The sequence below is a fragment of the Coffea eugenioides genome, chromosome 2 (assembly GCF_003713205.1).
Source record: "Coffea eugenioides isolate CCC68of chromosome 2, Ceug_1.0, whole genome shotgun sequence".
NCBI lineage: Eukaryota > Viridiplantae > Streptophyta > Magnoliopsida > Gentianales > Rubiaceae > Coffea > Coffea eugenioides.
Window position 1 is genome coordinate 5,049,173 of NC_040036.1, and position 15,393 is coordinate 5,064,565.

General features: G+C 42.1%; 1 protein-coding gene across 1 annotated transcript; it reads right to left on the reverse strand.

Moving 5' to 3' along the window:
* Positions 1-325: 325 nt before the first annotated feature.
* LOC113762273 (leucine-rich repeat receptor-like protein kinase TDR) lies at positions 326-5,218 on the reverse strand. Its single transcript, XM_027305650.1, has 2 exons — positions 2,102-5,218; positions 326-982 (listed from the first exon to the last, which is right to left on the reverse strand). Exons 1-2 carry the CDS (start codon positions 4,773-4,775, stop codon positions 549-551), a joined length of 3,108 nt encoding a protein of 1,035 aa, XP_027161451.1. The 5' UTR covers positions 4,776-5,218; the 3' UTR covers positions 326-548.
* Between the last annotated feature and the right edge of the window lie 10,175 nt (positions 5,219-15,393).

Below are 15,393 nucleotides of genomic sequence, written 5' to 3' on the forward strand. Positions count from 1 at the left end.
TTTCTTTCAACTCTCTATCATCATGCATATTTGACATTTGGAGTGATACGAGAAACATTATTATTATTATTATATTGATTAATTTTTTTACATTATTAATGTATGCACCAATGGAATTAAATGTATGTTATATCGTCTAAATTTGAATTTGAATACAAGATTTTTTTATACGTGACGTGTATTTAGAACCGTTGGATAACAATATGTCGTCCATATGTTTCCGGTGGAGAGAGGTGATGATGCTTAAGCTGCTTCAGCGGTGCTTTCATTTGTTTCTTCAAGCCTCTCCGGTACCTGAATTTATCACCAATAGCGATTCAACAAAAACTCAATCCATCCCTCATCAAGGGTTCGATGTTTATGAAATTTGCACGCATATATTAAGAACCATTTAACAAGCTTAATGTGCGAGTCACGGCAAGTGATAGAATCAGAACACTTGGAAGTGGAAATAAGAGGGAAAAAAAATTGACTTTCCTATACCAATCCCCACAATCAAAATTAGAAAAGTGAAAAAAAAAACCCCAAAAAAAAAAATCCCATTCCTATTAGCATTCAATTATAGGTGCCGGCTTTTGTGCCAAAGGAATAGCATCGCAAGCAGTGCCATTTTCTTCGCCGCCGCCGCCTCCAGTTACGCCGCCTCCGGGCAGTTTCCTCTTCGGCTTGGCCTCTTGCAGCATTGATACTACATCCCTCATGGTTGGACGGTCAGCCGGATTTCGACTGGTGCAGATCAATGCAATTCTTAGCACTAGCATCATTTCCTCCCTCACAGAGGCACACGACGCACCAGCATTTTTGTCCAGAATGTCAAGAAAACCATTTTTACTCTTAACCTTAGACCTCACCCAATCTACTATACTATTCCCATCCCCAAATTCTGCATCCACAGATCTTTTCCCGGTCAAGATTTCCAATAACACCACGCCGTAGCTATAAATATCACTCTTCTCATCGACTTGCAGCGTGTAAGCATATTCTGCAAAAACAAGTCGCACCAACTTCAGAGAGATCCATTGCAAAAAAAAAAATAGAAATGAACGCTGAAAATTTGAAAAGGAACAAGCTGGAAAAGCATGGTAGGATTTTAGCCTCAACCGCCCAAAGCATTTGACTTTGGATTCTCGTCAAGGCATGTACTAGCATTAAGCATGTTTATCAGACACCATGAAACAAACTTGACAAAAATAAGAGGTGGGACCAATTGACGAGAGAAAAGTGAAAACTAAAAGCAAAAGGGGTCTTCACGCCTAATAGTGCGCTATGGGGAAGAGCAGTAAATCACGGCGAGAAACATCCGAAAAGATAAAGATTGGGGCATTGGAGCAGAGAGTACAGTGCACAACATAATGCCTCCTGCCTCCTCTGATTTGATTGTACGGGTAAAGCTCGGCAATTTCAGTTCCATGGCGACCAACTATTATCCCTAGACCATCCTGGTAGTTATCACTAGGCTAACTTTAATGTGTCTTGCTTCAAGTAAGAAACTATTGAATTTGATTACATGTATTTCATCAATATACGTGCACAATGGTTTGATTTTACCTATATTTTGAATGGGTAATTTTCAAAAGAAACATTTTTTTTTAGTCCACTTACACGAATTTTTTATACACCACGAAAAGGGCAGGTAGCATCTGACAAAAATCCATAACAAAACTTAACATGTCCACCAATCCACTAAATTGACTTGCACCACATAACAATAATGTGCGCAAGACATGGCACTACCACGACCATGGGCACGCAAGAGGAAAGGGCAAAAGGCGTCTCTCGTCACCCAACAGAAGGTACAAAACCGACATGACGACACAACTACGGATATTCCCTACTGGCAGCGAATGAAGCAGACTCCCAATTCTTAGTTTAAGGAACATTTATTTTAGTTACTTCCTTCCAACTACTTCTGGATCTTGATTGAACCAACATACTTTACACAAACCAAAAAGGGCAAAAAAAAAACAACTATTAGAGCTGCACCCAGTAGCAGTGAAAGATTGGAAATTGACTTTATAACATCACGTTCGGCAATGAAATTAAACCCCAAAATCATAACTTTCGCAGCAGCAAATCACAGCAAAAGATGACAAGAACGTACCTGGAGCAATGTAACCGTAAGATCCAGCGATCACGGACATTGATTCATCACTCTGGATCAACTTAGCCACTCCAAAATCGGCCACCCGAGCCTCCATCTCGCTATCCAAAAGTATGTTACTGGGCTTCAAGTCGCGGTGGACGATCACCGGATCACAGTCATGATGCAGATAAGAAATCCCTTGAGCCACGCCCAAAGCAATCTTGTACCTGGTGAGCCAGTCTGCCACCAAATTTTGATCCTTATTTTTGCCATGCAACAAATCATCCAAGCTCCCATTGGGCATGTACTCGTACAACAACATGGTACATTCGTTGTTGCTGCAACATCCCAGCAATCTCACGATGTTCCGGTGCCGCACGTTCCCCAACACATCAACCTCGGCCAAAACTCCTCTCCTCTTCCTGATCGTCTCCTTGTGCTTCCCCCATAGCTTCTTCACCGCTATGATCTCGCCACCTGGCATTTCCGCCTTGTACACCGTCCCCGTGGACCCCATTCCTAGGATCTTGTCCGTCATGGTCAAGCACTCCAACACATCCTCAGCCGTGAAGTTCAATCTCTGGAATGCAGTTAGTTTCCACGGCCCGACTTCCCTGTCTCCGGCGAATCTCCTTCTGTAATTGGCATGAAAACACCGACTGGCCGCGATTAGAACGAACAATCCCATCCCAAAAGCAGCGGCCATGATCCAAACTATTGCACCGGCCGTCTTCTTGGGTTGCTGCCTGACCTCCACTGCTCCATCCGCGAGTCCATCGGTCCGGCAAGGCTTTTTGATGACCCCACCACAAAGCCCTTCATTGCCAGTGAAGGACGACGGATGCAGGCTAGTGAAGACGGAGCCCGAGGAGGGTACAGGACCAGTGAGCTGGTTGTAAGAAACGTTGAAGTTCTCCAGAGTACTGCAGTTGCCGAAATTCGACGGAATTGCTCCAGTAAGAAAATTGTGAGACAAATCCACGTCCGTAATGGAGGGAAGTGTTGATATTTCCCAAGGAATAATCCCTGTTAACGAATTTTTACGCAAATTCAAATGTATGAGCTTTTCACAGTGATCGATATCCCACGGGATGCTTCCAGTCAGATTGTTTCCTTCTAGCTCAATCTTGTACAAGCTTCGACAGCCTTTGAAATCCGGAATTGTACCAATGACGTCTGCAAAGCTAGCTGACAATATCTGTAAGGCTGGTGCGCTCCAGATATTATTCGGCAACTCAGAATCAAACGAATTTTCCGATATATTCAAGTACTCTAACTTGACGGCATTCCCTAAATCTTTGGGAATCGGCCCAGTGAAGTTATTCCTGCTGATGTCCATGAATGTAAAGTTCGGCAGGAAACCGAAACCTGACGGTATTGAGCCGTTGAGTTGGTTGTTTTGAAGCCGAACACGATTCAAGGCTGTGCAATTTGCTAGACTTGAAGGAAGCTCGCCCACGAATTGGTTGGAGAAGAGGATGAGCTTGACGAGACTGTTGCTTAGGCAAAGACTTGGCGGGATGGGACCCGAGAGCGAATTTGAAGAGACGTCTAGCTTTTGTAGCTTTGCATTTGAGCCTAACTTCTGAGGTAGAATTCCGGTGAGTGAGTTGTTCCATAAACCCAAGATTTCAAGGCCAGGAAGCTCACCAAATCCTTGGGGGATTTCACCTGTTAAGTTGTTACCCATCAACTGCAACTGGGTAATCTCTTTTAATCCTGAAAACGAGACCGGGATCGTGCCTGTGAGGTTATTATCTGACAAATCAAGTATCTTCAGTGATGTCAACTGAGCCAAACTTTCTGGTATGGCGCCCGTAAAATGGTTCCTGAAAAGCAGCACCGTTTCTATTTTTGTCAGGTTACCTAGCTCAGCTGGAATCTCACCTGAAAGATTAGCTGTCGAGATGTCAAGATATACTAAATTCGCTAAGTTGCCCAGATGAGAAGGAAGCCCACCGCTGTAGCCATTGTATCCCACCTCCATATGCTCCAGCTGATTCAAGAAACCTAATTCATTTGGAATTGGACCGGTCAGATTATTTCCAGCTAAATGCATAAACTTCAGCCTAGGAATACTTCCATAACTCGCGGGTATCGGGCCTTCGAAGTAGCTTCCCCCAAGGTTGAGGTACTCAAGATACCTGAGATGAATGGTTTCATTTGACAAAGGGCCGATGAAGCTGTTGCTGTAGGCATTCAGGTGGGTGAGGGACCTGAGCCTGGATATGCCAGGTGGGAATGTTGAATTGAAGTAGTTGTGACTAATGTCAAGCGTTCTAAGAAAAGGGAACTCAAATATGGACAGCGGTAGAGTGCCGTCAAATGCGTTTCCGCTCAAATTCAAATGATGCAGGTGGGAAATGTATGTGATATCGGCCGGAATGATGCCTGAGAGGTTGCGCCTGGAGAGATCAAGGGTCGTAACTTGATTGGTTTTCTTGTCACATTTGATACCCGACCACGTACACCATACTGGAAATTCAGGTTTGGAGAAGGTTGGTGCGGGGTCCCAGTCCTGGAAGGTGTTGAGAGGGTCTTTAAGAGAAGACTTGAGAGAAAGAAGGGAGATGAGTTGCAAAGGAAGAGCTGGGCTGACGGCAGAAATGACCGGAGAAATTTGAAGAAGAGCAACGATTATCAGTAGTGCTAAAAACTTCGGTCTGAGGAAGAGAGAATGGTGTTGGTTCATGGTTGTGGGATTGAAGGAGCAGTGGCGGTGATAAAGGTTGATGAGAGGTTGGCTTTGCTAAGAGATAGGGTAAATTTAAGGGTCGAAAGGCTTTGATGGCTAGAGTAGCTTTTTTGGAGTGCAGGGAGCAGAGGGTGGTGTTTCATGATGACGATGATTAGTTTCTTCAGTGGGTTTTGTTTGGTACGAAGAGAGAGAAGAAAGGAAGAAACTACTACTATTGCTACTGCTACCACAACTGTTGTTTCTTCTTCTTCCTCTCCTTCTACAAGAACTTTTGGTACTAAAAGTTCTGTTTGTAGCTCCCATCATCAAAACAGTCTCGCTACAAAACTCTACACATATCAGTTTACGACACTACTCTAGCTCCTTCCTCCTCTTAGTATGTATTTTGTGAGTTTAAGGACTGATTTTCTTGATTGTTCTGTTGCTTCTTTTGCGCTCTCTCTCTCTCTCTCAACTTTGTCTGCTATATAAGACTCCCAGCTATACTTTTGGTTTTCTTGGATTTCTTTCCGCTTTTCTTTTATTTCCGCTTTTCATCATTCCTTGTTTCCTTTATCTTTCGCCAGCAGAATGTTGATGATATATTTAGACAGTGAGGGCAATGTTCCGTCGCAGGATCCGAGAAAGTGATCTCAATTTCCCTCCAATTATACCAAAACTGTTACGCTTTGATCAATTGCTTGCTTGCTTATTCTCTTTTTCTTTTTCGGGTTTTCCTTCTCCTTTTTTTTTTTCTGTTGGAGATAGAGAGTGCTTCATGTGACAGCAGGTCGTGGAGGACCGCCCCCATCAAACAGAGAATTACGCAAATCAGCCCATCCTTCTTTTCATCATCAGAATCATTGGACTAGAGAAGTGTGATTATACTAATTTGCCAGGTGCCTTGCAAATATCTTGCCCATGATTGGCCAAGTTAATCATCTTAATTTCTACGCTACGGCAATTGTATTACTTGAAACCGGCAATTAGGAAGAGACACCGAGAAAATACCGCCGCTGCAGCGGCTGGAACTGGCATAACAACTCTGACAATGTCGTCCAACAGGGAAAAAGTAATAATGGTAAGATTATACTTACATAATAATAATGTGCAATAAGACTTTAATGGGCAAACGTATATAAATGAAAGTCAACTTAAACAATAAGTAATTAAGGATATTAATTCGTTAGTAGTGTTTGATTCGATCTTCAAGCCCTCTCCTTTCTCTTCCCTCGTAAGATTTGGATTCTCTCGCGAAGAGTACAACAAATAAAGGTGGGTGATTGTTGGTGAAAGTAAACAGCCGGCAGCAATTGAAGACCCGAGGGATTCATAGGCAACAGCAACAGGCATGCATGAAGATGGAAAATCTTTCTAGGGGACGTAATAATGGAGATGCACAAGAACAGCTACCACAGTTCTGTATTTACTTCGTTTCTTCTCGAAGGAGTAAATCTTTTTGTGTACTATTGAGGGCTTAAGCTCTTGAACATTTAACGACTGCAAAGCGGCCAGATGATTCAATAAACATTTTTATTTTTTCCCGGCCAGATGATTCAATGACGCTGAAGCACTTTGCCGGCGAGTACGAGAACATATGACATGATAGCAGTAGTGCTACAATTATGGCTGCCAAGTATTAAATTCTTGTCGCTTCATTGTCAGTTTTGACTTCTATAGCTCATGAATGATGACCATTTCCTTTGTATCATTAATGTCTCCAAAGTAGTAGTATTATCCTAGAAAAAAGAACAAGCTTTAGAGACAATCATTCTCAATTTCCCTCAAGCTTTAGACGCTTTAAATAATCCTGCGTTGCACATTTTGATGATTTGTAATTTTCGCATTGGGACGAGTGGAATGCTGTTCTCATAGTTTTCATTGCAAAATGGAAGTTACTAAAAAAATTTTAGAAATCAAATACTACTCTGCTTCTTACATGAACAAATGACAAAGATAGTAAGCGCTCAAATACCCACTGTATTTTTTTGTTAAATAAAGGTCGTTTGACAAATGAATTTTTTTGGTGTTTATTTAAAGCTCTAGTATAATTAATTGTAAAGGTTGTAGGAAAAATTTTAAAATAAAAAACTTTTGTCTTTTCTTTTTCTTTCTTTCTTTTTTCTTTTTTTCCTCTCTTCTTCTTCTTCTTCTTTCCCCCTCCCACACCAGAAGAACCAGCGCCAAACACTGAAATTTTTTTTTTCTCTCTCCCTCATCTCCCTTCCCCCTCATCCGCCAGAAGAACTAGCGCCAAACATGAATTTTTGTTTTTTTTGCTTTATCTCTCTCCCTCTCCTCCCTCCACCGCCACCTTCCCCCTCCCCCTGGCTGCAATCTGGTCGCGAGACCAGATCGGGCAGAGGGGAAGGGAAGGGTGGCGGGAAAGGGAGGAGAGGGGGGAAAGGGAGAAAGAAAAGTCACAAAAAAAGGTGGCCGGCGCCGGTGCCGGCGACAAAGGTGGTGGAGGGTTGAGGTGGAAGAAGAAAGGACGGAGGGAAATTTTTTGTGTGTTTTACATATTTTGAAGTGTGTAAGTTAAAAATTTTGAGAAATTTTTTGAGAGTACTATTGGTAAATAAAATTGTTAAAAAATTGGTAGGAGACAAATTTGGGCAAAAATTCATTTGCCAAACAGGCCAAAGTACACTTCAAATATTGGGAAGTTTTTCAAATAAGCAATTTTGCCAAATGAAGGCATTTTTTTTCCTTTTTATTTGTTTAGGACTATTCAAAGCATTATTCTCCTCTCCCCCCCTCCCCCGGGCCGCGGCCCGCGGGGAACTCCCTCCAGTAGGCAGTAGGATTGGAAACTTGCTTGAGAAGTCCTCCAGTTTTGCATGTATCACCCACACTACTATGAATTGTCACGAAGCCGCAAAAAAAAAAAGCCGTAGACGAACAAACATATAAAAAGATCAAATTAAAAAGCAAAGCGGTTCGTGATCAGACGCCAATCAGCAATGAGCAACAAAAGTTAATTGGAGTTTGGATAATATTAGCATAAAAATAATAAAAGATGAGTATGTACCAAAGGTTCCGTCCTTCCTAGCTCCGAAAGAACTAGCAACAGAAAAGCTTTCGTCTGGACTTACGCAAAGTGGCAATAATATCTGTTTCTATGTCAGCGAAGAACAAAACAAATGAAGGCCAACTAGTAATTAATTAAATGATTCAAACATTGGCAAGAAAGAAAAGTGGGGAGATAAAATAAAGCTTAAATTAATAGAACTAAGGGGGAAATTAAGAAAGCCTGTTGCATTGGTAAAGGATGCAAAGTGCACAGGTCTAGTCTTCTTCCCTATGACTATGAGTACGAGCCTTTCTTGGATGAATTTATTGTTAGTGCCTACCACAAAGTAATTTGACAGTAGCCCCCTTTCTCCATTCCCATGATGATCGGGATCCCATCCCCACCCACAGCCGAAATGGCACTCTTCCCACACCAGACCAGACCAGGGTTTGAATAACAGTAGCAGAGGCAGAGCTGTATCATTTTGCATGGCGTCATACAGACAATAATAATTAATATTTCCGTTTACTTTTTCTCATCACTTCTTGGGGGCCATTGCACAGAGATTTTTTTTTCTAAAAAGGAGCATCCATTAATCGTCCAGCAGTACTTTGTTGTAACTTTTATTGTATTTAAAAAACTAATTTTTGAAAAACACTCAAAAAACAGGAGATTCAAACAAAGCCATTTCACCGTAAATCGCAGAACTAGTAGTCACTGGCCGTGTGTTTATCATACTAAACTTTAGAAAGACAAAAAAGGATTTTGATATCCTAAGAATGGTAATTGGAATAATTAGGTGCTATCGAAACGTAAAAATTAAGAATTTTAACTTTCACTTTCACTTTTTTACAAGACAAAGAAGTTTGGATTGCCGGTTTCCGTCGAAAAATTACGTCGTTTTTCGTGATCACATTTCCCTATTATATTTTTTCCTCACATACATCAAATCGCTACAGTAATTTTTCCATGAAAAATCATGAAAAATGCAATCCAAACACAACCTAAAAGTCAAATTTCTCCTCTTGGCAATCAGGGCAACTCAAAAAGTGATTTCGTAAGACATTTGGATTGTGAATTTTTACAGAAGAATTCTTCTGGCATATTTCGTTAGGAGTATTTTTTTTTTTTATCTCAACATACATAATATCATTATAATTATTGGCACCAGAGGAAGCTATTTTAATACATATCAAAATATGTATCAACAAACACTCAATAATTTTATTAGTTCAAAATTTAATAATAATAATAATATCATGCCGTAATTTTTACTCTCTAGCTCACAACACAAATATCTCTTAGATAACTCGACAACTGAAATTTCTCGAGTAGCCAGCCTCTCGAGCTTTCTCTTCAAGAAGCAGCGTTCATAGACTAATTAGCCGAGTAATTAAAAAGCCTAAACAAATTCGGATTTGGACTCGACACTTATGCTTCAACCGACAAAAGAATTAAAGGTGACTTGCCAAATTAATTTGCAGGACTAGACACTTGGACTTTAACCACTAAGATATATGGTAACTAACTAATACTACTATCATGCTAGTACTAATTTGACAACGACGCTAACTTGATTCCTATGAAAACTAAAATAACTTTTAACAACCTAATTAATTTGGCAACTAACAAAAACACTTTTGACTTTGATGCATATGTTAGATTATCAATCAAGTTTTGTTTAATTTTTCTAATATTGCCTTCCTTAAATCAAACTCTTCGATGTTATCTTCTTCAATGCCATAACGAGTTTGAATGTTAATTTTTCTAATATTGCCTTCCTTAAATCAAACTCTTCGATGTTATCTTCTCCAATGCCATAACGAGTTTGAATCTCGGTATAGAAAACTCAGTCGCTATATAAATGATATGAAACACTAACTTGCGATTAATTTTTTAATTTCATCTTCACATGTAGTAGTGGACCAAACTCATACTTCTTGAATCATGTCTTGGCTTGATCATTTTTATTGAGAAATTCAAACATATTCACTTATTCTCGATTGAACACTTCAAAATTAATTCATCTATATCATCAATAAAATCTTTCAAAACCACAAAATCATAGTCACCATAACTAAAATTTTTCACCATCAACAAAATTTTGCTTTAATTTGTCCACTTGAACAGTCTCATCCATTAAAGTAGTATCAAATTATTCAATTAGATTGTTCACTCCACAATTGTTCTCAACCAATTCAACTATTTGATTTTCTTATTCAAATAACTCATCAATTCGAATTTTACCTCATCACGATCTTGAATCACGTCATTAATTTCACTAATAATTTTGTTTTCTTATGAAATTTCTTTTTGAATCACAATTTCTTCATCTTGAAATACAACCCGATTAGAATTCACTGAGTAGGTGTTGTTATTCACATCAAACCATTCAGGTTCATGAGCAAACCAACCCAATGAACTCCTGCGTATTCACAAATCACAGTAAAACAAAGTTGCGAATTTTTTTTTAACAAACCATGAAGAAAAGAATTCCCAATATAATGGCAATGAAAAAATGTAAACAGGACTTTAAAATTATTAAGTCTCCCTTGCCATCTTTGTATGTGTGAATTTTTTAAAAACATGCAACTGGACTTTAAAATCGAGATAATGAAGTGCCTTGCGATTCAATTCTCCATTCCTTTCTAACTCTTTAATTGCAATGCTCCATGATTCTGCGCCTTTTGCAAGTTCCATGAACCCTATTTGCGCAATATCCTAGACTCCAATAACTCTAAAAAAAAATTCTCCTTCAACATACTCCAAGTCTCAAATTCATTCATTTTTACCACCAAAGATGAAAACCGTACAATATAGATAATATGGATCCATATTTCATTTATTAAAAAAATTCAATCAATTATGACCAATTTATGTTCTAATTTTTAACAATAAATTTTCTATTTTTGTGTCCTAATTTCGGGCACAAGCCATAGGATTGAAGTCCAAAACTCTGATAGCACTTATTGGCACAAAAAAAAAAAAACACACACACACACACACAAACATACAATGGAGTCTATTTTTAACACATATCAAAATGTGTAGGAAGAGAAGAAAAATAAATACACCAACAAACGCTCAATAATTTTATTGTTTTAAAACTTGATAAGAATAATACCAAGTCGTAGCTTTTACTCTTTAACTCACAACACAAATAACTCGACAACTTGAATTTCTCAGATAGGTTATCAAGCTCTCTCATCAGGAAATAATCTGTCATCACTAGGAATATTTATAGACTAATTAGCGGAGTCAAGAATCTAAACAAATTTAGATTTGGACTCAAGACTTATGCTTAAAGTTAAACCGATAAAAGAAAGGTAAGTTACCGAGCTAATTTGCAGTACTAGAAACTTGGACTTTAATCGACTCAGATATATGGTAATTAACTAACGCCATCCTAGTACTAATTTGACAATGACACTAACTTGATTCTCATGGAAACTAAAACAACTTTTACCAACCTAATTAATTTGGCAGCTAACAAAAACACTTTGACGTTGACACATATGTTGGATTATCAATCAAGCTTAGTTTAATAATTTCAACAATAATACATCTTTCTCACAAAAACTTCACAAAATTGCAGCTTGAAGTAATGGGACAATTAGGTATTATTTGATAATCTAATTCAACACTTAAATTTCATAGATTCAGATCTTAATCTGTTTAGACGCGTTTGATAATAAAAGATTGAACATCTGAATTAATTTAAATAAAACTGAATTTTTTAAGCAAAATTTGCTTCTAAAAACAAGTGATAAGCTATTCATTTATCACTGAATATGATATACACTCAAATGTATTTGATTTAATAATTAATAATTCAATAACTTAATAATTTCATACTTCAGATTTCAAATTTCAATATTCATCTTCAATTTTTTCAAGCGTGCCCTTAGTTTGAATCATAGTTACTTGAACATCTTCATTGTAGTAAAATTACAACGCTCCCTACAACATCATTGCAGGTGAAATCAGAGGAGAACTCCATTGTACAATGATGCGACTGCCAAAAACCGTGTCCGAGCTGATGCGGCCGACCTGATTGGAAAAGTCGAGCTGGGATCGTGCTAGGTGACCTGAGAAGAAAGAACGGAGGTGGGACTGATGTCCCTGGGATAACTCCGACGGTCAAGTTAGTTTGGCCGTAGAAGGATGTAGTAATAGTAGAGAATACTTGTGAGTGTACCTTGTGTAGTCTTGATAGCGGAGTATATATAGGACCGTTCGAGTTATAGTTTCCTTATGGGAGTCAAAGTTCCCTTAGGGTTCGGAGTCTTCCTAGGGTTTCCCGCGGCGGCCCCTAAATGTTCGGAGACGGCGGCCCATCAAGCCCATCATAGGAGACCCTCGACATGCCGAGCTGGCTTTCTTAGGCCGAGCTGGCCCATGCCAGCCTCGAGGTACCCACTGCCGACCTGCCGCGTGTGGTCTACCGACCTAACACATGTCATGCGCGGATTTGCCCCACTACACTAGCCCCCCTTGAGTCTAGAGTCACCGAGGGGTCGCGTGAATTTAGACCAAATCTCGAGGCGTCAGGTCTGCCAGGGATGGGACCCACGATCCCACGACCGTGCACCTTGTACGGATAACCGCCACGCATGCTGTCATAACCGTCACTTCAGGGGTCACGTCCGCCCATGACGGTAGTTGTTAGCTCAAACGTTTTCCAAGGTGACGGTTTCTCAGCAACAAATTTTGAGATTTCAATTCGGGACTCTTCAACTTCCCGCCCTGGTGGCCTATAAATAGGCCCTACCAGACGTCACTTTCATGCTTCCTTTCTCATTTCTCCTCCTTCACAAATTTTACCAGCTCGCTCCCCGTCTAGAGAGTTCCAGAGTAGCGGTTTCCCTTAAGCACATATCAGCTCTTCATCCACTAGTAAGTCTTCTTTTCCCTTTTATGTCTTCTTCCTCCACGCACTCAGACATCACCAGCTCGGCACCTAGGCGTAGAGTAGTCCGACCTGCACCTATAGAAATAATCTCTTCCTCCTCTAGCTCTTCTTCTTCCAGCTCGTCAGAGTATCTACCTTCCCCCATTCATTCTCCTACTTTAGAGATGGACCAACCCATCCAACCTGTCCGGCCTGACGCTGGAGCTGCCGACCTAGGGATTCCCCTAGAGGTAACTCCAGCTCGGACCAGGGCGGGACCTTCCAGGGGGCCGGATATCGACTTCGGGGAAGTCGAGCTTATCCCCCCTATCCTAGACCAGGGAAGTGTCGACGAGCTGGTGGGGAGGTATGATATCCCCCTTCAGTTCGAGGCCAGGGCTGCCCGACCAGGGGAGTACGCTTGCCGACCTCCTTCTGAGTTTGTGGCTATCTACAGGGATCAGCTCATAGCTGGTCTCCGTCTTCCCATTCCCCAATTCCTTTACCAAATTCTAACCTTCTGGGGAATTCGTATAACCCAGCTCGTTCCAAACGCCATCAGATCGATCCTCGGCTTTTTTATTATGTGCCGAGTCCTCGAAATTCCATACTCTCTAGACCTTTTCAGGTCATTCTTTCAGATGAAAGTGAGCGGGCCAGTTCATGGCTGGTTCTATTTTGCTCGCAGGAGCGGGGGAGAACTCCCAACCCGCGAGCTGTTCACGCATACCCCCTCTTCCATTAAGGGCTGGAAAGCTCAGTTCTTCTATGTGAAGAACACGGGTTTCCCTCCCCTGACCTGGAGGGAGGAGACCCAGGTGTCCGACCACATTCCTTCACCTCTTCCTGCGGCCGAACTGGACCTCCTGGTCAGCTCGGATGCTCGATTATCGGTGAAGGAATTTAGCAATGCCCAGCTCCGGTCGGCGGGGCTGATTCGAGCAGAGGTGAACGACCCTGCGCCTGACCTCCGACCTCTCACACCCGAGGAGCTTACAGCTTGTAATCCCTTTGATCTTCTTTTCCTTGCTTTCCTTTCTTTTCCTTTGTCGCACGAACTGACCCCTTTCTTTGCTCTCAGTGAAGAGGTTCTCCCAGCTTCTGAACATAGGAGGGACAGGCAGCTCGCGCGCGGCTACCTCGGTACCCTCCTCAGCTCCTGGTGACGTGGCTCCTCCCCCACCAGAGCCTATTCCCGCAGCTCAGTCTACCCCCTTGGAGGAACCCAAAAAGAAGAGGAGGAAGACCACTGCCAAGAAAGCCAGGACCGAGGTGACCACCTCGGCTACACCTACGCCCCAACCATCTCCTACTGGCGCGTCCACGGAGCACTATGGGGTCAACACTGCCGAGCTGCAGGCCTCATCTGAGTCGCCCCCTTCGATGTGGCGGACGAGGAACATCATTCCTCTCAAGCCCCCAACCGAGCTGAGCACACATCCCCACCCACTCCATTTCTGCCCGAAGTGGGGGTTGTCGATGAATGACCGAGCTCAGTTTCCAGAGGCTGCTCGAGAGCTCGTCAAAGGTTCGGTGCTCCCACGCGACCATCATTTTATCCAGCTCGCATCCAACTCCGAGTTGCTGTCGCACTACTACCTGAGCGCAGCCCAGGTAGCTTCTTCACTTGGTACTTTATTAGTATCCTTAATCCATAGACTTCTCATAGTTGGACCTGCAGCTCAACGTCGCCGGTGCCGAGCTGGCTCAGCGATACGAAAACATGGGAGAGAATCTCTCCCTGGCTGATGCGGCCAAGAACAAGCTGTCCAGTCAGCTCGAAGCAACCGAGGCAGAGCTGGAGGCAACGAAAAAGCAGCTTGCCGACTCCCAGGCCGCCTGCGAGCTTGAGAAGGAAAAGTCCGCCGAGCTGACTTCCCAGCTAGAGAGTGAGCAGAAAAAATCAGTCGAGCTAGTGGAAGCGGCCAGGACGGAAGGGCGCCAGCTAGGCGTTCGAGATTTTAAGAAGTCCGAGGCCTTTATGGATGATTTGGCCATCTTGAATGGCCCCGTCCTGCAGCTGGGCTACACCAAGGCCATGGCGGATGTTCAGTCTTTGAATTTGCCGGGCTTTGACCTGAGCAGATGGCCTGATTATAATCCCCAGGCTGCTGACCAGATTGACAGACTCGTCACGGGCTACTCCAATGGGCGCGACCTGGCTGCCTTGGTCGCCAACCCTGCCTTGCCTGCGACCTCCCCTGAGCAAGAGCAAGAACAGCAAGGGGAGAACTAGAGATAGTGACTTAGATAAGTCTATTAGACTCGGCCAGCTCACTTTTTGTATGGCCCCCTCGATGTTTTTCCTCTTTTTGAAATGAAATAAATAGCCTCTGATGGCCTTTCTCGTCCAACACTTGTAAAAATTTTCCTTTATTCAAAGTCTTTGGGTACATAAAAATATCTCAGCTCGGGCATTGAAACCGTTCTAATACGGGCCGAGCTAACTAATGAAGTGAAGATCAGACCTGTCCAGCTGATTACCTCAGCTCGGACAAACTATCAAGAAAAAACCTCAAAACTGAGTGGTGCCAAGATAGGCCCAACTAGATAAAGTGAACCAATAAATTGAACTAATAAAACATAGAGCCGACCTGTCCAGCTGAGCACTTCAGCTCGGGCAAGCCCCTAAAGGAAAAGCTTCAGATTTGAGTTGTGCCAGGTACGTGGAACTTCGCTTCCATCCTGGCGGGCCAGCCTACAATAACCCGCTCGGTCAGCCTCTTTTA

Coding starts and splice junctions, on each gene's coding strand:
- LOC113762273 (XM_027305650.1), bottom strand. CDS start 4,775: ATGAACCAACACCATTCTCTCTTCCTCAGACCGAAGTTTTTAGCACTA. Junction 983..2,101: donor TTACGGTTACATTGCTCCAG/GTACGTTCTTGT, acceptor TTGTTTTTGCAG/AATATGCTTACACGCTGCAA.